Raw genomic sequence first — 27638 nt, forward strand, 5'->3', positions numbered from 1 at the left:
TCTGATCTAAACCGGCATGTAAGGCTGTATCAAGGCAGGGTGACTGTGCATTTGCATGCAGCGACACATTCAAAGAGTTACTGAACTTCCAGGATGGAAGGGGGAAGACTCGTAAAGGCACAGTGTCACCTCAGACATGCACAGCTGGTCTTTGTTGATTTGAATCCAAGAGTGACAAAGCAAAGAAGGACAAAAAACGTAGTTTTACTGAAACCGTCCTGTAGTAAAAAATGAGATTTATTTTTCGCTTCCTCAATGAGGAAGGTTTTTTTTTCTCTTTTCATTAGGTGTGAAAAAATGATGCTATTTTGTAGTTTAACAATCTATGCTCATACAGACATCTTCATTAGGCTGTAATGGCACAGTTGTGATTTTAAAAAGTTCATATTCATGTGAGGGAGGTTTCCACATAATATATTTGTTTACTCTGGAGAACGATGACTAGCTGCCATCACCCTTTCTGCAGAGTTCCTGTAAAACAGGGGTGGGGAACTCCAGGCCTTAAGGGCCGGTGTCCTGCAAGTTTTAGATCTCACCCTGGGTCAACACATCTGAATCAAACAGTTAGTTCATTACCAGGCCTCTGGAGAACTTCAAGACATGTTGAGGACTTAATTTAGCCATTTGAGTCAGCTGTGTTGGATCAAGGACACATCTAAAACCTGTAGGACACCAGCCCTTGAGGCCTGGAGTTCCCCCACCCCTGCTGTAAAACATGACAAGAATCCAGACATATATCAGGTTTATTGAATGTGAAATCGTTTCTGCTTCCACCACTGATGTGAGAATATGTGAAAGCAGTCTGAAAACACACCAGCATTTTTTTTTTACTAATTACTTGATACACTAAAACATATGGGACAGAACAAGCACTACTTTATGAAAGTACTGGGCACACATTAGCACACCAATGAAACCAAAGAGAGAGGGAAAAACAGCACACAGACAGAGGTTATATTTGTCTTCATGTTGAAGGACAGAGAGGATCCTGGTACTGCATCCATCAAGCTGGGTGCACAGCTGCCTTGGCTGCAGGTAGGTGGCAGACAGATACAGTTAGAGACAGAAAAGGAGAAGTGGATGGGAGATGATAAAGTTTTTGAGAAGGGTTGGGGGGGTAGTCAGTGAGGGGTAAAGGGGGGTGGTGGGGGGGTTAATAAGCCATAATGAGCATCTGGATGTGGCAGTGCCAACCCACACCCAAAACCATCCTCATGTGGGCCAAAGCTAAGGAGGGGTCTGCTCTGCCCCTAGATTCTGAGCACTACTAATTGGCTGCAGACAGAACCAGGGGGCCAAGTCGCCAATCAGGTAGCACTAGCGGCAGCTTCCCTCTCCTGTGTGTTGTGCCTAACCCCTCCCACCCCGTGAGCTTTAAAATCAGGGGAAGTCTGGCTGCAGATTCTAGACTTCCATCCTTCTGCGGTGGCCCTAGCCTCTCTTTGAACATCATCTCTGACTCACCTCTTTCTTCTCAGCTTCTTTTTTTCAAATAGATTTTTGTTTACTTTCATTTAAAAGAACTTTCGTTACATTTTCTGGTAGTCTCTCATTCCCTCAGCACTGTGGACTAGTGTCATCCTGGACTGAGTTTAACACCTGGTCTGTGAGAAACGCCTCTGTTCCCTCTTCATCACTATAACTGAGTCGTACTGTGCACTTCAGGTATGTATTCAGTCACTGAATATGCTCGCATGTGTATTTGTTTTTCTTTGTTGCCACCTTGTGTTACTTTCTAAAGACTTTTTGACATCCCCTAAAATTCCACATGTTATTGTGTCCGTGTCCAGTCCGCGTGCAGACTTTTTGTAAAGTTGTTCAAACTCAGTCAAGTTGGGACACACTTAGTGGAGTGCATGCCGGTGCCTAGAAATAGCACCGAGGACCTCCGCTGCAGAGCCAAATTGGCTCTCTGGTTTGTTTTGTGTGACTGATGAAGCATATCTCTAAGCTGCAATTTTCTCTTGTGTTTAATCGCGAAATAGAGAAGTGGCAGAAACTGGGACGATGCCGGGTTCTAGTGTAGTGTCAGAGTGTGATGACTTTGAATTAATTTTTAATGCTGATGTGGTGTTTCATAGAAGAAAGTGTTATGGGGATTTATACTGTAATAACGATGTGTGTGGGCTGCTTTAATAGGCAGTCCGCATTACGTGCAATTTTACTTATTTGGTCTTCCCTGTCTTCTCTTCCTCTAAGCCTTTAATCATCCAAGTTGTTCCTAATTAGTTCAGTCAAAGTTGTCCTCGCTGGATTGACTCTTGAGCCTCATGCCACGTCTGTGTTCTGATATTACTTTGCAGCTGCATACTAAGCGCTGTATCCGCTTTTAAGATAAATAATTTTACGCCGGTAATATCCGTAAGCACTCTCTCGCTCAGCATCACAAAGTCACACGGGGGTGGGGACGTAGGAGCGAAAGGCTGCAAACCCAGAGCGCGCTGGAGAGCCAGTGTGACGGAAAAGTACTGAGAGGCTGACAAATTAGATGCGTTTTATTGGTGTCTGCGATGGGGGCGGAAGGCGGAGGCATGCGAAAAATGCCACTGTGACAGGCGTCTGCACATGAGAATGTAAAACAATGTTGGACCAAAAAAAAAAAAAACCCAAACAAAACATAAAAACAGAAAGAAAAAAAAAGGCAGCAACAGGTCTGCTCTGTGTCAGCTGAACCCGCTGCATTTAGCTCACGGCAAAGCGCTGATGTATCGTGAGATGCCCGACCTGCAGTAAATCTGCTGTGAGTGTTAAATGTTTGTTGTTGTTGTTTTCTGCTGTGTGACAACTAAATTTAAAAAGTTGTGTCATTTTAATTTAGTTGAAATGAGACATAAAATAACGTTGAACGGAAATTTGTGTTTTTAAAACGCAACAGGTTTTTCAGGTTTGGTTGCTGTTTGCTTGGAAAGATGAGTGTCGACATATCAAACGGCTGTTCAGCAGCACAGCAGTTCATCTGTTTAACGCTTCTTTCTGTATTTCTGTAAGCTGACACTAATCAAATGGGAATTTTTGGTGACTTGTAAGTGGATTTCTTTTCTGCTTTTGGTTTGCACCATAAAGAAGAGAAAACACGACTACAAAGTATATCCAACTTTGAAGATGTGATTGTGTTGTATGTAAACTAATAACAGATTAATGTGTGTATAGATACACTGCACTGACAGCTACAGGCCCTAATAATAATAATAATAATAATAATAATAATAATAATAATACATTTTATTTATAGGCGCCTTTCAGACCCTCAAGGTCACCTTACAGTAACACTCATGTCTGCGTTGTATTCACACTTAGACCAGGTAGCAACAGTAATGGAAAATTACCAGTGATGAGTCGGCAGCCTGCTGACGTTACATTTATAGCAGAAGGGCTCGATGCCGATATAAAATGATGAATGCCGTTCATTGTGTGAAAAGGGTCATTAGAGTGGTTTCTCAATGAGGCATGAAAGTAATAGGCTTCTCTATAGACCTTGCCTTGAAAGTATTCAAGCCAATAATAAATGAATGTTTAGCCTATGTAATACGATAATAGTGACAGAGAGACCAGTTTGCAGTCTGAAGGATTTAATATCCATCCATCCATCCATCCATTCGCTTCTGCTTATCCTTTTCAGGGTGGCAGGGAGTGAGAGGCAGGGTGCACCCTGGACAGATCACCAGTCTGTCACATTAAAAAAAAACAACCATTCACACTCATGGGCAATTTAGTCCCCACTATGGGAGGAAACAGTAGTACCCGGAGAGTACCCACACAAACACGAGGAGAACATGCAAACTCCACACAGAAAGTCCCTGGCCTGATGGTGGAATTGAACTCAGGACCTTCTGGCTGTGGGGCAACAATGCTGATCCCCCCCAACCCCCTTTGTAGTCATACATATGAATTAGTTTAGCTTTAACAGCAAAGGCCAGTTTTAGCCTTGTATGGCTTTTAGCTCTATATATAGCAAACATCTGATGATAAAAGTTGATTATAGGTTGCTTTGGCGAGAGGACTCTCAAAATCTTAGTATAAATAAACTTACTTACAGCTGCCTAATAAATTTATTCTCATATCAAGACATCTTTTTTGAAACACACGGTTTTAACATTAAGTGTCATTTGTGTACCAAGAAAGGTCACACGCAACTTCACAAATATCAGATGGAAATCCTGTTGGCAGACCATTTGTTTAGCAAAAGGTTTCTTCATCTCAGGCCTCTAGCATGTTCTAACATGTTCCTCTAGTACTTTTCCTATAGTAATAATTTCCTGGTTCTAGTAATCGTTGGAGGTGGTACCGCTTTTTTTTTTCTTTATCTGCACCAGAGGATCTAAGGACCAATGTGGTTCCTAAAAGTTTTAGAGGTTTTTACTTTATCTTCTGCAGATTAGGTACTCTAAAGTCCAGGCTTTCGTGAGCTTGGACTTCAGTGCAAGGAAATGCAACAATTTCCTACAGCTTGTTTGAAGGGAATTGCTGTGGTTGGAATAGTTTTGCATTTCCAACTATTAGACAGCTATTACTTCACTCCAGAGCTCCTGGAAGATGTACAAATAGGAATAAGTAGTCCCTCTTTGCACCAAAAGTGGCGCATTGCACTTAAACCATGCTCCAAGTCCACTGCTTAAGCAAAGCGGACTGGGAACACATGTCAAGTTAATGTGAAGTTAAATTAAGCCAGCAAATGAATTGCAGACCAACAGTATCTATTGGTCCATGTATGGATACAGACCCTAAACATGCAAGTAGCATCCGACATATGGGCACTGGATGCTGCTCAGCAGCTATTATTAGAGCTTTAGTTACATATTATGACAGCAAAATGAAAGAAATGCATGTGACTGTGTGCTGCGTAAGCTGACCTGTCAGGAGTTATTAAAAGAAAGCCAGCTGGTTTTTTGTTGCCTCTTACTTAACAGAGTTTAGTTTCCTGGTTGGGAGTTGCCTACAGCACACATATCTTGGCATCCTTTCAGTTGGACATCATTTTAGTGTGATCCAGGATCAAATACGAGCTAAAGTCAGCTGGTGTTGTGTCCATGCTTTCAACAGTGAACAAAAAAAAGGAAACAGAGTGAATGATGTCAATGTGAAAAGTGTAAATATGTGAAATAATGAATTTTTGCTTTTGCATTTGGACCAGAGAGGTCTGTAACATGAGAGTGGCCGGTCTTGCTAAGAAAAGGCAGACGATCCACGTCACTGGCCAAGTCCGCAGGGGCACGATATTCAGAGGGCAACGAAAGTCTGTGTAGTAAGCAAGGCAGACATACTGGGATGCTTTTCAACTCTAAAGTAGGTCAGTAAACATATATTCGGAAAGAGGGACTCCAAACCTCTCACCGGTCTGTGAAATGTCTTGCATGCTCTGATTGAGAGGAAAAGAGCCGGTTGAGAAAATAGTCTGGTCAGTTAAAATTGGCTTTTTAAGGAAAAAGATTAACTAGTATAAATCTTCCCAAATTCCATTTCACCCAATATGAAAACAGTCATATAAAACCCCATACATGTCCAAGGACAGAATTCTAAGCAAACTGAGATGCTGCTCAGTACCTAAAAACAAACTTCACTAGTTATGGTGCAGATGTTTTAGGTTTATTGCATGCTGAATGTTAGTCATACAATATGAGGGGCCGTACAAGCCAAAATTCATTCTTTCACTCTCACACACATACATTCTTCATTCACACACATATACTTTCACTCTCACATAGTTTTATTTTAATTTTTATATTTAGATATTTTCATTCTCATGTTTACACATATTTAACACACACATTGCAATATTGTGCTCTCTTATACATGTATTTTAATGTACATGTTTACAAATTTGCACTCTAACATACATGCATTTTCATTTATGCATTCCTACATTTTGCTCTCATTTACATGCATTCAATATGCATTTAATCTCACAAATAATATATGTATGTAAGAAGAGAATGCATACATGTCTGAAGAAAATATATGTATGCAAGAGAATAATGTATGTGAATGAAAGAGTATAGTGGAAACAGAATGAGTTTAATGGAAACGGAAGGTTGCACGGTGGTTAGCACTGTTGCCGCACAGCAAGAAGGTCCTGAGTTCAATTCCACCATCAGGCCGGGGTCTTTCTGTGTGGAGTTTGCATGTTCTCCCCGTGTTTGCGTGGGTTCCCTCCGGGTACTCCGGCTTCCTCCCACCATCCAAAGACATGCAGCTTGTGGGGATAGGTTAATTGGATAATCCAAATTGCCACTAGGTGTGAATGTGCGAGTGAATGTGAATGGTTGTCTGTCCCTGTGTGTTGGCCCTGCGACAGACTGGCGACCTGTCCAGGGTGTACCCTGCCTCTCGCCCTATGACAGCTGGGATAGGCTCCAGCACCCCCCGCGACCCTGAAAAGGATAAGCGGAAGCAAATGGATGGAAGGCTGGGTGTCTGTACCACTGTGATTGGCTGAGAAGCACGCGCGGGTCACTTTCAAGTGTCTGACAGCATGGAGGGGAGAGAAGAAACTCGAGTTCTTCAGCAAGCTATCGGGGTGTTAAGAAATATTTTATCATCTCCTGAAACGGTCACATCGTTGTCCTCGTCACTTGATCGAGATGGGACGGACTCAACTGCACCCACTCTAACATACATGCACAGCATGGTGGAAAGTGAGATGAGGGAACTTTTTAGACCAGCTAACACCCGGGTAGCTTCAACGAGCCATGTAGCTACACGGAGTTCGACTGGAGTGGGGCAGTCTTTTATGGCGTTATTTTTGTGCCACTATTCTGAGCGCACATAAAAAAAAATATTTGCAGGTGCAAGTGTTGCATTTTGAGCAGAAATTTATATTGAGCGAAGAAAAGCTGAATTTGAGTGAACAAAATTCATTGCTGCGTGCAAAAAATGTATTTCAGTTTTTGCTATTATCCACACAGACACACACACACAATAGCAGCCCCTCTCGCTCAGTTTTTGTATTTGCGCTCTCAACATTCCTGCCCATGCGCGCTCAACTCTTTGTGTACACTTATCGGGAGTGAAAGTATATGTGTGTGAAAGAAGAATGTATGTGTGTGAGAGTGAAAGAATGAATTTTGGCTTGTACGGCCCCTCATAAGAACTCATGAGACATTTGTTATGCCAGAAAGAGTTGTATTTCTAGCCTGGTGTTCCTCACACAGTACAGAGGCACCGACTCAGATTATTCAGGGTTGTGTTTGCAGCCCTCTGTTCTCTTTAAACCTTTACAGCTTTGCATAGAAAATATGAGCACTTTAATGTAGCAATGATGAAGTTTGAACCCAGCTATGTTTGCTATGTATAGGCAATAACAGTGTGTACAAACGCGCACACTCGAACAACAGGAGGAATAAAACACATGGGCTGTGTCAGTGCGCTTTTGAGCCTTTAGTGGACTCTGGCAGCGAGCCAGTAGCCCGCACAGCCCGTCTCCACCTCGCTCATTCCTTCCATGCTTCCATGTAAACACATTTTCCTAAAAGAAATTATTTTTTTCAGCTTTAACTCGCACCAAAATTCTTTGTTTTTCCTCTTACATATTCTCTCATGTGTGTATGTAGGCTTCTTTCTTTTTTTTAAACCAATTATTTATGAATGAAAAACTTTTAACCAATGAACTGGCTGTGTTTAAAACAAAGGAGTTGGTTTATAATAAGAAACATTACTGCTTTACTGTGATGTGTTCAATAATAAAACTTTAGCGCGTCTATGAGTGAGAGTCAGTTTTTAATTTTTTTCAAAGAAGGCTTCGGTGCAATGCCCTCTCACAGTAACTGCACACACACACACACAGACACACACACACACACGTATTAATGTGGCTCTCAGATGTGTTCACTTCCCAATGTTTGGGGTTGAAATTCAGGCTACTCAACCACTGAAGACGGGGGACAACATCTGTCCACCATCTTCATCAGTGCTGCCGAGTGTTATGGTGAGACCCCTTTCACCTCTTTGACTCTTCATCCTTCATGCCCCTTGCCTCTTATTACCCCCCCCCCCCCCCCCCCCCTTTTGCACCAAGAGCCAGGCCCTCAGACGCTACTGCTCCTTTCTTATGTTTTTGTTTTGTTTGTTTTAAACTCTAACTTTTTTTTTTTTTTGGCTTTTTTAAAGAGGCACATAGTTTCTTTGCACTTTGCTCAGGTTTCATTAATACAAACATATCCTTCTGTTTTCTTTTCATTGTGCTTAATTTCTTCCTGCACATTATGAATGCACGTTTTTATCAGATTCTTCTCAGGTGACCTTTAAATGTATGCAAACGTGGCTCCTCCCCCATCTTCCTTGCGCTACAGTCCTGCAAATATTTATTTATACAAAAAAAGAGAATTAGATGTGATTTATTTGTATTTTACAATTAAAAGACCTGCAAGCAGCATCTGCATGTTTCCTTTTGAAGCAGTTGGCGACTCAGTTTTTCACCAGCCTCTGATGTCTCTCTACAGGACACAAAAGTAGTTCAAGATGGCTCTCAATATACCAGGCCTGGTGGTGATGGCGCTGTTTTACCTGCTCATCTTGGGCACGGGCATCTGGGCATCCTTGCGTTCCAAAAAGGAGGAGAAAAAATGCACAGGAGACGGCATGGAGATAACTCTACTGGCTGGACGCAATATCAACTTACTAGTTGGTATCTTCACACTTACTGGTAAGGCAGTCAGATGGTGTGAATATATATACACTGAGTCTTTTGTATAGTGCACTAAATTTTGATCTTTGAAAGTGGTACATGAATAAGACAAGTGAGTTGTTTTTCTTCGTCCGCAGCTACATGGGTTGGTGGAGGCTTCATCCTGGGTATAGCTGAAGCAACATACAACCCAACACTAGGCGCAGTTTGGGCACTCATGCCTGTGCCCTATGTCCTGACCTTCTTCTTAGGTGAGTGGAACCCACTTATGAAACAAGAACAAAGAGAGCCACAGCAGGACGTGTGCAATGCAAGTACAAAGCACTCAAAGCACGCTCTGGGTCGATTAGAATAGAAGCGTGTCCGTTTGGTCATGCAGGTATTTTTTACATGATTTTAGTTCAGGCTTCATTTGATTGGATGCAACTGTGCAGGTCGGATTGGTGCTTGTTATCCTCACATTCCAGGGGTGGACTTTTAAATAGAAACAAAAAGTTGATGTCAGCTTTAATGAGCCTAACAACACAGCTTAGCCCCCTCCAGTGTTTGGAAGAAGAAAGTTTAACATTTGTATGCTTCATTTTACACCCAGGAGGAGCTAATGAAGGTCCTGTGGTACAATGACCTTTGGGTACGAGAGGTGCTATTGTTAGAGGAAGTCAGTCTAAACTGAAATCTATGAGAGAACTATGGAAATATGATAGAGATGTGAGCAGCTATAGGTTTAGTATTTTAACCATAATCACCTTAAGTTATCCACAGTGTGTAAAATGCATTAATAAAATGAGTGTCTGTCTGCAGCAGAAGTGTTACTGACCGCCGTCCGTGCAACTCCCTTTCCCGCAGACCCCGTTTGACTGCACCAATAAAAGTGTTGCTCGTGTTAAAAATAGTACTGTAGTAAATCAGTTTAGTATTTTAACTGGAGGCAACAGGTGCAAACAGATGAGTTTACCCCTAAGCTTGGGTTGCCTTCTTGTGAATTCACCAAATTGACAAACTCAGCAGGGCATCCGGCATCCATACACATTTGTGACATGTTCAGTCATCGGCACTCGGGCACCTCTTTCACAATAGCCCACAGATCGTGAGAGTAATGTGAACTGGAGCCTCTTATCAGGAAATACAACATGCCTCATTGTTGGCCTTATGGTCCCATGGGTTTGTCTGAAGGTGTTTATTATGCTATCTGGAGGGAGAACTTGTTTTTTTCTATTGTTCAAAAGCGTTCATTCTTTCACTCGGCCACTAAATCGCTTCCTTTCTCTCTCGTTAATGAAAGATATATGTAAACGATGTATCCTAAACTTGACAACATTTTCAAGGAGGTAATCAGATGTGTTGCTAAATCCCTTTCCTCCTCCTGCAGGTGGCTTTTTCTTTGCCAAGCCAATGAGAGAGAACAAGTATGTGACAATGATGGATCCTTTCCAAAAGAAGTATGGGAATGTCCTTGCAAGTGCACTGATCTTTCCTGCACTGGTTGCAGACGTGCTGTGGGTGGCACGCACACTTGTCAGCCTGGGTAAGTTACTTCACACTTTATAAAAGGTCTGGCAACATAATGTGTACGCACATAATTGTGCAACCAATAGAGTACATGGTAAAAAAAAGAAAAAACAGCAGGATACTGATAGTGGATGCTTTTTTGGCAAACAGCTTGAATGCTGTAAATAATTCAGAGGAAGGAAGCAGGTGAAGAAAACAATGCTATAAGAAAACTGCAAACAAAAGTTATCAGTGAACAGCCGACTTTGTAAACAGTCGCTGGCTTGTAACTTCTTCACCAGGTGTTAACGTAGCTTAAAGAAGTTTAAAGAATGGGTGAAAAACACAAAAAACACACAACAAATAGAATTATAAGGTACGCTACTTTGGGTAGAGTAATCTTATCACTTTGTCCTGCTCTTGGTTCGATTTTGAGGTTCGCAATCGTTTTAAAGTTAACAGAAGACGATACGTTAGCATCTCAAAAGTCAAACAAGTAGATAAGCTTTACATTTTTAAAACAACTATGCCTTTTTTAGAAGGACCAGCTATTTATAACCTGCAATATCTGAACAGAACCTTTCTCAGTTTATTTATGCTACTTTAGCACCAGCATGCATGCTAGTTATAATCTAGTTAGCTATACAACTCAGTTTAAAGTCAGACTAACTCATTTAGCTTGAATAATTAGCTACAACAGGTATCTGCTAGCAACATTTGTAAACATCTTGATTGCTGGCTGTAAATAAAGCCTTGTCTAAAATGAAGGATTAATAGCCTAAAAAATGTAAACACCAGTGTTGCTAATAGTCCGTGTCAAAAAGACGAAAAAAACGAAACGATGTAGAGCGAACCAAGCACGCTGCTCTCGTGCACGGCTGTGAGGTCATCCTAGCGGCTCTGCAAAGACAAATGTTGTCCCTTATTATAGGAACAATGAGGATGAGTGACTAAAAATAATTGCAGCTCTGGGTTATTGTTGTTACATAGTGTTCACCTGACTTATTTGAAGATTAATGTGGATCTTTGTATTATCACTCATGTTTAGGTAACAATTCTATTTCTATCAGTCATATGATCTAAAATCTCACCACTCCTGCTGGTAGGGTCTCTTTGTTTGTTTGTTTGTTTTTTAAAGAGTAAAAGTTCACATACAAGGTTTGATGATGGATTGAATTTACTTTGAAATGTTCGTAAAGTAATGGGAATGGTGTGACTTATTTAACCTGCTTGTTTGGTAACATTGTTAATACTGTTTTGATGGTGTCGTGTGTATGTGTGTGTGGTACGTGCTGAGATGGTGAACGCAAGTGTGTATGTGCACGGGTGTTTGCGAAGAGGCAAAAGTGTGTGTGTGTTTGCGCGCTTTTGTGTGTGTATAATGTTTTCCTTTGTGTTTTTTAACGTTGTTTTCTTTTCCAGTGTTATTTGAAAAGGGGGTTAGACATCGAGCAGCCTTTTAATTGTGAAAGGTGATCAATTATTCCAATCAGACTGCTGTTTCATTAGAGACATTTTCCAAAGTTTGTGCCAGTTGTGACTAACGGGTAAATGTTACATGCTGAATTAAGGTTTAATGCCTGTGTGTAGTTTAAAGATTTAAAGAGAAGCAGTGAAATCTAATGAGATTTGTTTGAGTCACTTTAAGCTGTGCCAGTGCTCCATAAAAGGACTGGTGGGGAGGCGGGAATGCTCCTGGGACTTTTTATTTTTTTCTGTCCAAAGCTACAAACTGATATTGAATCAGGGGACACCCCTCCTTAACATGTCAGTGTAACAACGTCCACCAGTGTTTTTTTTGGAAATGTTATGCAAACCTCCCTGATGTGCACGCATCACATGTGCACGCATCACATGCGCACACACAAACACCTGATACTCCAGAGAGTGCTTGACCCACCGGGGCGATGTTGCTGAGTGACTGTATGTGTGTATGTATAGCATAAACCGAGCTGCTTTATGCTTGAGTGTGTGCCTCTGTGTGTGTGTGTGTGTGTGTGTGTGTGGGTGCTTAACTAAAAGAAAATGCTTTCGATGTGCTGTCACTTAGCAGTGGAGTATCAACGGCACTGTCACGGTGCAATTTCTGCCAAGAAGAAATGTGGAACAGGACAGTTTGGAAGGGGGGGTGCCTGTGTGTGTGTGTGTGTGTGTGCGTGCGTGCGTGTGTGCATGCACACATGTTTGAGGTTTGTAAGTGGGACAAGGATCTAATAACAACCTGGGGGGTGTTTGGGATGCTCTTTGCCCCTGTCCATCCCTGGTGCTGTTCATTAAGCCCCAGAGGCCCCTGGTTCTCATTCCACCTTTCCTATTCCTAAATTTAGCATTGAGGGGAAAGGCACAGTTCAGTACAGAACGCATAAGAGCTCTGATACTATATCTGGAAAACAGGCCATCCGGGAATTATTTACGATGCGGTGACTGTGCTGCATCATATCCCACCCATCGCAGAAGTGTCAGACAGTTTCAGAGTTAACGCCAAAACGTTAAATGAAGCCTAAGTGCAAAATAAAATGAACACCTGTATAACAAACCTTCCTTTGCAGGGCCACAAAGTCTTAGATAGCTGACACCTAGTCCAGTCGTTTACATTTTCCAATAAGAACCTGATAAAGTCAGAGAAATGGATCATATTACAAAAAAATACACAAACAGGGTTAAAGGTCAATCTAAAGCGTTCATGTCTCAGTTCATAATGATGCAAAGCTAGTGGGGAAGTTGAGACGGGGTGGTCAGGTAGCTGTAATGTGGGTGGGGTGAAAGGTCAGCGGGGTGGATGGTGCCGATCTGACACTTCTCTGTTTAAGGGCATTGTTGTGGTGTGGCTGCAGGCTGCGGCTGGGGGGACCCTGGCAATGTGGCAGAAGAGACGGTGAAGGTAGTGATGTTTTTGCTTGTCTTGTTTGAGTAACAAGATCTCTCTCTTTTTTTTTTTTACTCACCTATTTAAATGTAGTTGTTTCATTCTTTTTTTTACACTTGTTTCACACTAGAACACACTTCTCCACACCTCTGTCTTTAATGTTTTTCTTTTAAACATCAATATTACAAAGGGTGCTAACTCGCCCAAACAAGAGGGTGAACCTGAACATAGTGGAGTCACAATCAATAGGCTGCTTTCTTTTGTGTTCCTCTATGGTTTTTGTTAGTTTTGTCATCATCACTTTTATGTTGTAGCGTTGCTTAACATAAGGTTTAAACCAAAGTCACCCATGCTTAAGCCTAACTGAGTTAAACGGCTACACATGTAATGTTGCTCTTATGAGTAATGTGTTAATACTGCATCTCTATATGTGAACAGTATAACCAGACAATGTTTCTCATTAGAACTTAAAATAAGAGTGGATGTGGTGTGTGAGAGAGCGTATTTAAAGAGAGACTGAGAACCTAAAACCATCTAATTAAACAACGAAAGTGAGAAGCTGCATGTAAACATAGATACACTCGTCTGCACCCGAGTGTCCGTCAGTCCTCCGATGCTCATCGCTCTGCTCTGTTGTTCCAGGTGGAACCATGAGCGTGATCCTGGACCTGCCCTATGTCTACTCCATCATCATCTCCTCAGTGGTGGCCATAATCTACACACTGCTGGGGGGGCTCTACTCTGTGGCTTACACAGACGTCATCCAGCTGATCCTCATCTTCATCAGCCTGGTGCGTAACCGTCTACTGATATGGCAACGCAGGGGCTCCCGCTGAGAGACAAATATTATTCAAGCATGTATCCTATCAGGTTACTCGCTCTGCTGCATGAAAGAATATAGAAGGATAAGATTTCAGTATAGAGTCAACAGGTAGCTTATTAACAATGCAAACTGGTGCTATTAAACCAGGCTCTGGTTTCAGTAGCTTATTTGAAATTTCCATCACTCAGTTTTCAAAATGGCTGCCATCCAGATAAGCAAATAAGATTGTTGATGTTACAGCTGTCAACTGCTAAAAGGCTGCTATGTAGGCGCGTTCATGTACCACCGTTGGGAAGCCCCATGTTTGTCAAGGCTCTGTCTGCACGCTAAGACTCCACGTTACACCCCCAAAAGTTGTTATTCTCTACCTTTGCAATGGTAGATCTCCACATTTGTTCAACGGCAACTTAAGGACAACCGGCAGCCCTCGTGGCACCGGCATGCTAGTTGTTAGTCGAGCAATTCTACAGCTGTAAATGAGCAAAAAATGGACCTGAAACCTTTTCCCTAAATGCTGATTAAGCTTAAAAGTTTAGAAACTGATGAGTAGGCTTCCGTCACGAGCCATTTAATATCTGTTCTTTGATCTTAATATCACATAATCTTCTGCTGCCAGTGGTGTTTTCAGAGGTTACAGAATTTTCCATTCTACAAAGAACTGTGTTGACTTAGACGTTAAACCATTTAAGTCTGCAGACAGAGAAGATTTTATGTGATTAAGAATGTCCAGAACAGCAAATGAATTGACTGTTTTTAGTTGACTGCATTTCACTCAGAATAAAAAACCCCGGGGGAATAAAAAGTGTTGACGTCCTCAGTGTCTGATGAAAAATATCCCCTGCTGAGCTAATAATCAGATCATCTGTGTTCTTGCTTGTGTAAACAGTGGGTGTGCGTCCCTTTCATGATGACCAACCCTCACTCTGTGGACATCTCGCTGACTGCATACAACGCAACTTTCCAGGCTCCTTGGGTCGGCACCGTGGAGCTCGATGAGGCGGGCAAGTGGTTCGATGACTTCATGCTGCTGGTGAGTGTGAATGTTATAAAAGCCACACGTGGAAGTGGTACTCAACATTGTTTTTCAGCGAAGCAAACGAGTTAAATTAAACTTGGCCAAGAATAACAGCAGTGGCTTCACTGCAGGATTGATCTTGTCCTGTTTCACACTCCAAGCCGATTCCTGTCATCGTGTCTGACCTGTGTGTGTGTTTGTGCCAGGCTCTGGGCGGTTTGGCCTACCAGGCATTCTACCAAAGGATCCTGTCCTCCTCATCTTACACCCAGGCTCAAGTGACCTGCTTCGCCTCTTCGGCCTGCTGCCTGGTGCTCGGTATCCCCTCAGTCCTGATCGGGGCCGTGGCTGCATCTACAGGTAAAGCCTCTAAACTTGCACCTGTGGAAAATTCCTTCATCAGCTTTTCGCCTTAGCACAAATTTCTTACTGATATGATTGTGTCCATCCCCTTAATGTGGAAATTTGATCTCGCCTGCTTCCTGCTAGATTGGAACTCAACCTCTTATGGATTGCCCACCCCATACGAGCGCGACCAGGCAGGATCCATCCTCCCCATCGCTCTGCAGTACCTCACACCCCCCTACATCTCTGTCATTGGCATTGGGGCTGTAGCTGCCGCTGTCATGTCCTCCATGGACTCGGCCTTGCTATCCTCTGCCTCGTTGTTCTCCTCAAATATCTACAAGAACATCATCAGGAAGCAGGTGAGTGTTTTTAGCAGCACTAATCGGATTGTAAAAGCAGCAGTGTGTTCTGCTCTGTTGCATTGAGGCAGCATTATAATGTCTGTGCATCCTTTTCTTTTAACTACCTATCTTAACTCCAGGTCATTGCAAATGGAGCCATCGTAGCATCATATCAACCGTGGACGGTTTACCAAACAAGCATGTGGTTTTGTACTATGCAGGAAACCTCACCCTTGCACAGAGGTGGTGGGGATATTTAAACTTAGAACCTTCTTACTGTGAGACGACACCACAGCACCAGTTTGCAGTGTCCTGTTACTACTTGATCCTGGTCTGAAGGTCCATTGTGCTGCCACCTTCAGGTGTAATGCAATGCCATTTTTGTTTATGTGAAGGAAAAGTTCCATTAGGGATCAAATATGATCTTCCAGAAAAGGCGTGTCAGCGTCTGCTGCTCAAGAACACTTTGTTCCTAAATGAATCATCCCAGTGGTATGGACAACTGCGGTAATGCTGATGAATCATCCAATAAGGAGGCTTCATTAATTCAACTGACAATGCCATCTTGTTAGTCATAGATCAGCAGCTGTAGTGCTCACCATCTTTTGGTTTTGCTGAATTTGCTGACTTTAATTCAGCAAACTGTCTTCATTTATGCTTCTCAGATGTTAAAAACATCCCCCCATCTTGCACTGTCATCACCATAACGGTCAGCGTAGATAAAACACTGTTACTGGTTGACGTAAAACATTGTTTTTCATGTGCAAGTGGCAATTTCACTTCATAAGAGATTTAATTTTCTGGCATACTGTGGAGATACAAATGATGATTCACCAGGATTAACAGTGGCTTAGATATACAGCATCTCTTCACCTTGGAGGGCTCAACAAGCTGCATGTTTATGTAATGTATTATTTAACTCTGTTTGTCTGTCTTGTCATTTCCTCTGCTCCTTCAGGCTTCAGACTGTGAGATGCAGTGGGTCATCCGTATCTCCGTGGTGGTCGTGGGTCTGGCTGGCACCGGCCTCACCTTCCTGGACAGTAGCGTCCTGGTGTTCTGGCTTGTCGGCGTGGACATGTCCTACACCATAATGTTCCCTCAGCTGGTCTGCATCCTCTTCTTCAAGGTCTCCAACGGTTACGGCGCCATCGTGGGCTACATAATGGGGCTCGTCATGAGGATCCTGAGCGGCGAGCCCCTCATTGGCCTCCCACCAGCCATCCAGTTCCCCGGCTGCCGGCTGGACAAGGAGGGAAAGCTAACCCAGTACTTTCCCTTCCGTACCGCCATCATGCTCATCTCTCTAATGTCTATTCTCCTTGTTTCATTGTTGGCGTCCATCATTTTCAACAAGGGCCTGCTGCCGGAGAAGTGGGATGTGTTTAATGTCAAACGCAGGCAGAGAGCAACATCCAAGGTCGCACACGTTAAGAGGACCAACTCAGAAAAGGAAGGGGCTGCCGTGGCCAAGCAGCTGCTGGACACCACCAGCTGCTGAGAAGTCTCACGACGAGGGGGAGAAAGGGTGGGCGCCGGCTGGAGGCATGTTTGTCTGCCGGCTGGGCACGATTTCACAGAGGGGGAACAGCAGCAAAGGCTGGATGCTTTTTACAGTTTGTACAGCACTGCTGACACAACAGCAGCAGATATGAGCTGAGCTCTCTGGTACCCGACCTATGAGCTGTTGTCTTCTAAAGAAAATACAGTAAAAAAAAAATAGGCTTCCTGGCTAAAAGCCATAAGCCTGTGTCGTATAACTAGCCACAATAATAACATTCACACAGACCCAGAATAAAATGTTGCAGTTTGTGCTGCATTCTATTTAAATCATTAGTCATTACTTAAAATGGAAACAAATTACATACAGTTCATTAAAACCATTTCATTTTTTCTGTTTTTGCTACAAGCTTACAGTAGTTCACTTTCACAAGCACACTTTGACAGGTTGAGCTGCTGCCCAGACCTGAATTTTCCTTTCCTAACGACCACCAGCACTGTGGTAAAAAGACACTTGCACAAAAAAGAGACTTTGCACAAAAGGAATAATCAGTCCTCCAGAACGTTGACGATTATAACAACACACAAATAGTATGTTGTTATTTATTAACATTTCACATAGTCATATGATCTGCATCGCAGCGCTGTGCAGCGGGTGCCGCTACCTTTCCTCTGATTGTCAGCAGGACGCGGCTCTTTCACATAGAACAAAGAAGCGTCACCCTGAGAACAAAGAACGAGTGAACGTTTTGCACGGCTTCATATGAGAAAGATGTTTAGACAGTTCATTTCATCATCATCTCCTTCCTTTATTCACTAAGGCTGCCTCGAGTCCAATAATGCAGCAACAGCAACTCTCCTCATCTTGCTAGTTAGGTTAATTTTAAGTCAGCTGATAAGCTCGGCTGCAGTGCAATGCTGGAGGTGCTGAGAAATAATAAAACTCATGAAATGGCAACAGAAACACTGATGGAAGTGACACCGGCACTATCTCGTGCTTTTTAAACCTCCCATTTTTTCCTCCCCCCTCCTTGTCTGCTGAATGATGAGTTTTGCTGTAAAGAAAAACAGGGGGAGATGAAACTGTACACCCGCTTCGCTCAAATGCATTTCACAAAACAACTGAGTGTAGCAGTTTATTCCACGACTGCGCAGAGAGGTCGCCCAACATCTCCCTCGTTTTCCTCCTCGCTCATTCCTCTTTCTCACGTTTTTATTTTTTCTCCAAGAGTACGGGAGAAGTGCCTTTCCCATTTTTTGTTTTTAACGTACTGTCGTTTTTTTTGTAACTGTATGCAAAGCTGTAGTTTACTGTGGGATCATTTTTTTCTCTGAGGCAGTGCAAATGTTTGCAGCTAAGATTCAGAGAATTGAAAGTTTTACAGCAGTACAAATTCTACTCCCTTTTGTTGATGATTTGATTTTTAAGACTGTGTAATGTTTTTCGTTGTGTGTTTTATGTGCACTAGATGCCTGGTAGTAGCAGGAAGCCTTCCTCTGCCATGCTGTTGCCTTTGATGTCACTGGAAACCTGTTTTACTAAATTGTTGATTGTGTAATTCACAGACTAAAACTTTCATATACGCTAGTCACTGCTCTTATAGCTCATAGTGGTATTGTTGTTTTTCAAGTATACAAAACGTTACATTTTTTGGCTTCTATCCAACAGTGTGAATGTGAACGAGCCGTCAAAAAGAAGAAAAAAAGCAAAGACAGATAAGGACATGCAGGATATGATGCATGTGTCTTTTTATACGTGCGATTGTGATTCCTACTTGTATTATTACTCTTGTGCTGTAAATTCTGATCATAATTTGTATTTCTACACTTTCTATTTTTTATCAGCTGTTCGCTTATGTGCAGAGTAGAAAACTTTATCTCAAGTTAGCAAAATAATATATAAATTCACCTTTGATTTTGCAGAACGTGAATATAAATATAGAATTTCAACAGGTGTTGATGAACTTTCGAGAGCAGTGATTGTGAACACGTGTGGAGAAACTGTACGTGCCTACATGAGCACTCCTGTCCCGACAGCCTCAGATTACGTCCACATGACGTGATCTGAAAGGAAACTCAGCAGCCGTCCTCGGGAGGCTGTCTCCGGTCCAGTGAAGGGTGGCACAGCCTTACAAAAAGAACGTTTTAAAAATGCTGCGTACGTTTGTCGTGGCTTTCATTTCAGTTGCGTGTTGGTCAAACAGCTCTAAAAGTGCTGGACAGTGGTGTTTGTATTACAGTGTGAGTTCTATATTGTATTTTGTCCCCTAAACATGTATTTGGTTTTATACTATCATGCATGTCATTTACTGAGTTGTTTGTATACTGAACTTTTGTGAAGACTGTTCTCTTCTTGCCATTTGGCAAGGTCCTACTTTGTCATCAGTTAATGTAAATCCCCATGGGCTGGTGTTCTGTCAGAATAAAGGATGAAACCAAATTACTGTCTGAATCGTCTTTGTGCCAGAAGCAACACACACACACACACACACACACGCCGCTCTCCAACACATGTCCTGAACGGTTAAGCCCTCCCAGCAAGTAAATATCACTTAGATTTTGCAAACACTTAGACAACTGCACTGTTTAATGATGTGAAAGCACACAGGCGGTAAAATCAGAATACAACAGGTCCACAGTTAAAAGAAACATGAGTGCATGTGTGTAGATGTTCACTGTGACTCTTAATAAGAGTTTGTACACCATGAATTCTGTCCAACCATTCAGAGCCATTACACTGAATGTCTTCCCTGAACTGCTCGCACAGTTACAACCCAAACATGCAATGTTATCTCACAATTTCAGAAGTTATGCCTCAATATTAGAAAATGAACAGCTCTTATTTTTTTCAGTTGTTTTGTCAAAGAATTTCTGCGTCTGAGCTTTAGATTGAATTTGACTCCAGTCCTCTTTTCATACTTGACAATATAATCTGGATTGTTTGGAATGGGGGGCTCAGTTTTGTAGATTTCAGTTGCTTTTTTTTTTTTATTATTATAATGGATTTAAATTTCCCTTTTCTTATGCTTTATTTCATAATTGTTTTATGAACATAATAATATGGCTTAAACTGTGCCTTGTGGTGATCAAAGCAGCCTTGTTTCAGCAGCAGTGTCTAACATGCCATGTGTGATGCTATCGTGTAAATATGGACCAAAACCAGCAACTTGCTGAATCTCTGCCATGAAGATTTAAAGCAGTTCTGAAGGTGAAAAGGGATTCAACCCATTTTGCAACGTGTACTTAATATAGTGGCTAGTGAGTGTATATTAAATGACATCTGTTCCATTTATGTTGCAGTTTAAGTCAATGGTGTCTTCTATCCTTTCTCTTGTTTCCCAGACAGTTATTTATTTTCATCATTCTTCATTCATGCACTCTTTTATCCACTCATGCATTTTTACTGGATGCTGAACTTCCTGTCAGACAGACTGCAGTCAGCCAGAGTTAGAAACCAGACATCAAGAACCAGAACTGTCTGGCCTCTTCTGACTGTCTGACCTCCCAGACCAACACCAGCATTATAAAGTTTGCAGAGGATACTACAGAGATTGGGCTGATCACTGACAAACAGATGACACACAGAAGAGAACTGGCAGGACTGTGGCCTGGTTTCATGAAAATAATCTTTTCATAAATGTAGATAAGACCAGGAGATGATTATAATCCAAGAAAGAATCAACACCCAGCAGCTTCTATATGCATCAGTGAAGAAGAAATCACAGCAAAGACTTTCTTTTTCTTTGTATTATTGTAGGATCTTTACCTTACAACATAAAGCATCCCGAGGCAGCTGTTGTTGTGATTTCACGCTATACAGTGGTCCCTTGTTTATCGCGGGAGTTTTGCAGCAACAGTGACACTGACTGAAGAGAGGCCGAATGTTCTACAGCTGATATTTCCATTACTGGGCAACTTACAACAAATAATCTAGATGTATGAATAGCACCGCAGGCCAGAGGGGGAAAAAATTGCCGATAAGATTTTGAAGTAAATCATCTCTGTCGGTGGCAGGATTTGTCATCTTAAGGCTTTTGATACCTTTAGTTGTGCTCTGCTTCCTGGTAATAAAAGTCATTTTGTGGTGGAGTCCTGGACCACGATATCCAGCAACACCCTGGTGTATGTTTTGATAGAAGGAAAACGCAGGACTCTCAGAGAATCTCTGCACAAAACTGTGCAAACGCCACAAAAAAGGTCATTCATCCTCGTTGTTGCCAGTTATTGGGATCAAATCAAATCAAAGTGGTAAAGCACATCTAAGAAAAGAATAGCATCATTGTTTAAGATGCAAAAGTCTGCCCAGAAAGTTTGTTTCAGTGTTTTGATGTAGGAAAAATAAATTGCTTCAGCAGAGGAGTTTATTTAAGTTTCCAAAATCATCCTCTCAACCATCTGTGCTTCTCAGACTCAGCACCACACATACGTTTACATCTACTTATGTTGGTAAATTTACTGGTACTTATAAAGTGCTTTTCTACATAATTTTGAGCACTCAGAGTGACTTTTTGTACAAGCTCACCATGCAGTCACACGCACATCCATAGTGCTTTTGTCTATACCTTCACACACGCCCTCACACGTCCATCGATGCATCAGGGGCAACTCAGGGCCCAAGGATACTTTCGTTGGGTTTTGTTATTCGTACCTGTGTTGGAAGTAAGGAGGATCAAAAAGATAAGATTTGAATATAGATGATGGTTTGAAAATGTTTAGTTATGAGATGCTGGGTACACCAGGAAAATGGTGTTGATGGTGAAACTGCCAGCAGAGGGGGAAGAGGACAGAAAAAGTGGTTTAAAGATGAGGTAAGAGAGGATGTACAGGAGGCTAGCATGACAGAGGAAGATGAAGATGAAAATGATAGAAGGAGATGAAAACCACCCAAGAGGAGCAAGTTGAAAGAAGAGGTTATGACATGAATGTAAAATAATAATTTCGTTAAGGCCTCGGCACAGAGAGCTGTGATTATTGTTAGCTCAGTGGTTAGCATTAAACAGTCATTTGACAACACTGAGCGAATAGCTTTGAAAAAGATGAAATAGTAACAGAAAAGGGAAAGAAAGTTGAAACACACAAACAGTTTGTGCATTCCTCTTATACACAAACAGTGCATCAGCAGGATCAGGCACTAAGCCCTACAGCCTCTGGGGTCTTGTCTTAAAGCATGAAAAGCACAGGTACTTTTTTACCCAAAAAAGATGAAAAGGAACATTTTTTTTAAAGGTCGCTGCACAGACAAGTGCAACTTGTATGTGCATGCACTCGTGAAGACATGCACGTGTATGACACTTCCTGAAAAGGAGTTACAGGTGTGACGGGTAGCTGCAGCTGATTGACATCTGGGAGGCCTCACCTCTGCTAGTTCTAATCCCTGAACTGAGCCTCTCGGTCATGTCTGTGCTTTTTGGGGTTTTTTGATGCAATTATGTGAGAAGCAGCTTCTGTGTTTAATTTTTGCTGAGTGAACCTTGATTTTATTAGCACCAATTATCAGATCTGCACGTCTGCTTTGCATACGTTCAGTTTATGAATGCAGCTTACTAACCAAGCTAGCTTGTTACCTGCTAATATAATACTCCAGCCTCTCGTGCAAATATGGTTATGTTTGGCTCTGAAAACATACAGCCATGGCCAAATCCTAACGTTGAGGTTTTAAATACAGAGAGTCGTTTTTACTGAATGACTTTCTGTGTGTTGTTTAGAAAAATTCTCTTTAGTGTCAGTGTCAGAGGAATATTTGCTAATTTCTAGTTGTGTGAATACTTCTGTTAAATAAATAAACTTCAGTTTATTTTACCTTTTGTTTGGTAAAAGTCAGACCAGATGCCTTAAGGGAAGAACAGTAAAGGTCTTAAAGGACTGAAGCCTCATAAGCTTTACACGTCACACTGCCACCAACTGCCTGAAAGTGTCTGTTTGACTTGTTGTTATAAGATTGAATGATGAATTAGCTGGAAACATGGTCAGAGTTGTTGTTTCAAGAACCAATTATGGTTCAGTGAAACTGGTACTTTTAGGGCTTTAACCCAAGAGCCATGTAAATCTACTGGAGCAGACTGCTTGTTACATGGAAGTATGCCTCAGTCATACACACAGCTACTCTTATAGATCAATTCGAAAACATTAATAGCTCTTTTATGATAGCACATATTCTGTCTCCCCATGCCAGCATTAAATTGCCCTAGACCCCACATGTGAGAGTTATTCTGCATAGCTATGGCTGGTTAAACGTTCCTTTGAAATCCAAAAATGGATCCATTCAACAGTTCAAGTGGTAGTTTGGGGATTTCTATTAAATCCAGTAAATTCAGGCTATATTTAAAATAAACAGCTGTATATATGTAAACACACAGAAAGATCCTGATCATTTTGAACAAGACCCATCACGTTTGCACTGCTAGAAAACTGTCTATGTTGTAACTTCCCTGACACAAAGTCCTGCACTTTGACTTGTGGCCACCAGCACCCCAACCAGAACTATTAATACAGACTGCACAAGTGCAAACGCTCTCATGTGACCAAGTTTCATTTCATCGCTTCTGCTCCAACAGTTTGCCACTCAAACGCCATTTGAGCTTGCAGCTACACCACCAGCTATGATGAGTGACTTCCACACACATCGCCTTCATGACTTCTCTAAGGACTGGAAAGTTGAAGGGAGCTCTTTGATAGGCCGAGCGTCAAGTCTCAGATATCGCTTCCTCACTCATGCAGTGCCTGTGCCCAATCTAAACCCAGTTCCATTCATTTGAACCAAAAACAAATGAAGATAAGTGCCCTTGCCAAAAGCCTGGCAGCAGAATGACACCACGAAATTGCTGGAAGCATTATGGGATGGGGCTATACAAAGAAATCAGCAGTGACTGACGGACACTGCAGGCAAATTCTGCCCACCGTGATATTGTTGCTTAAAAGAGTGGAAGCTTCTGGCACAACGTCCATGCACGGAGAAATAAAGTGAGTGAAAGGTTCCAGCAGCACAACTTTGATAGTTTCACAGACACATTTTTGGCTTCTGTTCTTCATCCTTGTAGACACGATTGGAATAGAGTCTAAAAAAATAAAAAACAATCAACCATATACATTCACATATATATCTACCAAAGATGGGGCAAGATGGGGTTAAAACGAATCACTAAAGAGGGAGTGCCCATAAGAATACGTGGGTTGCATTATATTTAGTCCATATAAACAGGAGAAGGGGTGATGTTTGAGTTTAGCTCCACCCAGTGTCGCACAACTCCATTGATTTTTTTTTTTAAAAAGGCAAGTCAAAATGGATTACTAAGACGTGAAAGTTGTGCTTTATAGCAAAATCCTCTTTGCCACAGAAATAAGCTTCAGGTTCAGCTGAGGTCTTGGTTCAGTGTCACTCTCTATAACAGGTGGATGCAATCAACACACTCCTCTAATTAGGACAAAGGAGCTCAGGTTTCAGAGCAAAGGATGCTGTAGATGTTAATAATAGCTGTTTTCCTGCTAGCTGGGGAATCATTGCAGACAATTTTTCCTGGAAAAAATTATCTTCCTTCTAGGGACATGAAAGATTGAACATGAAACATCATAAAAATTAGACCTTTAACTTTAAAACCCAACAAAGTAAGACCTAGAACTGCAAGATCTAATGAAAGTTATTTATGCTGCTTTAGTGTCACAGCCTGCCAAAAGGCCCACTTCGTGTAGTTAGTAGTAGTTAGTCAGTGTCAAGTAGCTTTTCTGTGTTAACTGGTTTCTGCTTTTATCCAAATTTCATTACTTCAGAGTAAAGTTCTGGTCTTCAACAGTGGGTCTGAAAAATCTCCCACTGCAGCCATGCAAGAACTGGCACTCAGCTCCTGAAGCCAGTGTGAAAACATCTTCACAGATTACAGAGAAACACACTGATGCCATCTTCATGTTGGGGAGAAAATCCTTCTTGCAACAGCTCCAACAAAAAAAAATGTTTTAGCCTCGATGGATAGTTTTTCCCTTCATAACAACTCAGAGTAGTGTGAATTTTTTATAACTCGTCCACATGGACATATATATAAGAGCATGGCCTCTTTGATAAGAAGGTGTCTAAACACATGCCGTCTGGCAGGTCCCACCTCCACTGCTTCATGTCATTAAACTGCAGCACTTCACTGCATGTGGAGTTTGTGCTTCATTCCTCCCAAACTGGTTAAGTCTGATCCATGATGATCATCTCTGGAAAAAGGAAACTCCAGCTCTAAACAACATTTTTCTTTGAATGTGTTAAAATGACTCACTGGGAGTTTATATCAACAAGTTTTAATAGAAATTTTTAGATATGACTTTTTTTTTTTACCATGCAAACACACTGGTGTGTGAGCAGAGACTCATTTGCAAACTTGCAAAAAGGTGCTTCTAATTTGCATTTGTTTTAAAGTCAGTACAGCATTTCCCATCAGAAATGTTAATATCAACTAAGAGTAAAAGGTGCAGTGATGGTGAATAATATGTAAATTTGGTTTCCCCAGCTTTTGTTTTCAAGGCAGCAGCACTCAACAAATGTTATGCAAAACCTGATAACCCAGCACGAACTTCCCAAGAGCTACTTGTGATGACAGGAATGTTTGGCTAAACCAGTCTTCAAGTGCCCCCATAAATGGATTTGTTATGTGGCTGTGAAGGAAAGTAAATGACAGTCGGCCATTCTTGGTCCTCTCAGGTCTTCTTGGGAAGCTTTGAGATGTGTTTGGGCTCCTCATCATACTGTATGAATCCTTCTCCACAAAAAGATGAAAAAGACCAAATTTTCTGAAAAATCTTCAAAGTGGGTTCACCTTTAAATATGGTATGTCTCAGCTTACCCTGCATGAAGTCATTTAAAGGCACTACTCTACAAAAACACAGCTGAAGCATATGTGAAGGTGTTGGTGCCTGTACTCCAAGTGCACACAATCATTGGCAACCACCAATGGTCCCTCTAAGCTGCGCGCGTGCGCAATTGCGCACTCCTGGCACGGTCTCTGCGCACAGAAAATCTGCGTTTCGCACAAAAACAAATCTAACCTGAATTGAAATTAAAGTAAATACGTTAACAATTCAGTTTTGCAGTGTTAGTCAGTAAGTGACTGGCTGCTTCCCGTATGGGATTAGAACGATGTACTATGTGGACCAATCAAAAAATGATATGGCAACATGGCATTTATTGTTTAGGAAGGAAGGAAGTTTTAGGAGTGACGGCGGTGTTTTGAGATGTGAGAGATTTGCCACGTTTAGCGCAAATCTTGTGTAGTCAGTGTGTAGTGTAGTCAATAGTTCTGTTGTGTGTGTCAGAACAATGAGGCGACTGCTGAATGTTACAGGTGTTACAGCAGTGATACATCTCCTGTTGTCAGGCCTGCAGGTATCAGGCTGTTGTTCTCCTTTTGTTGTTCTCCTTTATCTCATAGTGGACATAAATTATTTTTTGGAGTGGCACAAACAATTTGTGTGGCATCAGATTTGATGCAAAACAGCTGATTGTTCTGTAAATAGTTTGAAATGTTTCTTTTAAAAAAAACGCCTTGGCTGCATTTTTAGGTAAACAGCTGCAAAAAACGTTGTTGTTTGCATAACTCAGTTACTTTTTTGAAGAAGTAACTATATAATTAATTGCCCAACATTGGTCATTATATACTGTATTTTGCAGACAGAGAGTTACAGGACTCTCTCCTAGACCTCAGACTCATAATACAAGTCAGAGCAAAAAATAATAATAAAAAAAATAAAGTTGTGTTTTCAAAATTGGAGTATTTTTACTTCCAATAGCGTTAACATACTACACAGGTCATGAACAAGATTTGTTTTTTAAAATTTTCATTGTAAGTGGGTTAAAGCAGTTAATTAAAAGTCATCTAACATAAATGTAAATGCTGTAATTTAATAAACCATGTAACTTGGATGGATTTGATGCTGGCGTGACCACAGTGCACACGCCTAATGTTGCTCACAGTGGTCCAAGTGTCCGCTCAGGGAGTTTGTGTGTTCGCTCAGACACATAAAAAATTAGCGGGAGCATTGGTTACCACCATCCCTACCTGCCATATTTGTCCCACCTGTAACTTTGTCTTGTTCCCCAACATGAAATTAAGTTCAAAAGTTTCAAAATTCTGGAAAAGTTCTTTAATGTAATGAAAGTTATCAGAACAGGACTTCCACAGATCCAGAAATGGAAGCTTCAGTGGAAGAGTTGCAGTATTGCCCAAGCTGACAACTTAAAATGGGAGCTTTATACTCCATATCGTTATGCTTAGAATAGCTTTGCATTATTCACAGTCCAAAATAATCCTTATTTACCCTACACTGGGTCTTGATGCAGCTCCACGTAGCGCCTCTACTTTTAAACAACTTTCTTCCTATTGGCTTGCCCTTGTAAACAGAATGACCAAACAGCAGGTAGGTGGGGCTTCTGCGCTCACGGCCAGAACTGTGTGCCTGCGATGGCCATACTTAGTATCTCTGCTCTCACTGACATCATGCAGAGCCAATAGCAGAAGAGTCAACTTTGCATCTTTTTTATGTATATTTAAAAAGCTGCAAAGAGAGTGAGCTCAGGTACACTTATCCCTGTGGTAAATCTAGCCAAGTTAAGAGACTTAACCTGTTCCAGCACTGTAACACAATATTGGCTATTAAATAATCTGGTG

At 41.6% G+C, this 27638-nt stretch overlaps 1 protein-coding gene across 4 annotated transcripts; it reads left to right on the forward strand.

Moving 5' to 3' along the window:
- The first annotated feature begins 1400 nt into the window (after positions 1-1400).
- LOC120734523 (high affinity choline transporter 1-like) lies at positions 1401-19441 on the forward strand. Of its 4 annotated transcripts, none has more exons than XM_040033349.1 (10): positions 1401-1665; positions 7853-7921; positions 8436-8638; positions 8758-8871; positions 9990-10145; positions 13617-13765; positions 14684-14827; positions 15019-15172; positions 15302-15519; positions 16460-19441. In XM_040033349.1, exons 3-10 carry the CDS (start codon positions 8455-8457, stop codon positions 17000-17002), a joined length of 1662 nt encoding a protein of 553 aa, XP_039889283.1. In that variant the 5' UTR covers positions 1401-1665; positions 7853-7921; positions 8436-8454; the 3' UTR covers positions 17003-19441. The 4 variants fall into 4 exon arrangements, with proteins under 4 accessions (XP_039889283.1, XP_039889280.1, XP_039889281.1 ...); XM_040033347.1 differs by having other exon boundaries at positions 1654-2740; XM_040033346.1 differs by lacking the exon at positions 7853-7921.
- The last annotated feature ends 8197 nt before the right edge of the window (positions 19442-27638 follow it).

The sequence above is a fragment of the Simochromis diagramma genome, unplaced genomic scaffold (genome assembly GCF_900408965.1).
Source record: "Simochromis diagramma unplaced genomic scaffold, fSimDia1.1 OVJJ01000571.1, whole genome shotgun sequence".
Taxonomy (NCBI): domain Eukaryota; kingdom Metazoa; phylum Chordata; class Actinopteri; order Cichliformes; family Cichlidae; genus Simochromis; species Simochromis diagramma.

Coding starts and splice junctions, on each gene's coding strand:
- LOC120734523 (XM_040033349.1), top strand. CDS start 8,455: ATGGCTCTCAATATACCAGGCCTGGTGGTGATGGCGCTGTTTTACCTG. Junction 8,639..8,757: donor TGGTATCTTCACACTTACTG/GTAAGGCAGTCA, acceptor CTTCGTCCGCAG/CTACATGGGTTGGTGGAGGC. Junction 8,872..9,989: donor TGTCCTGACCTTCTTCTTAG/GTGAGTGGAACC, acceptor CTCCTCCTGCAG/GTGGCTTTTTCTTTGCCAAG.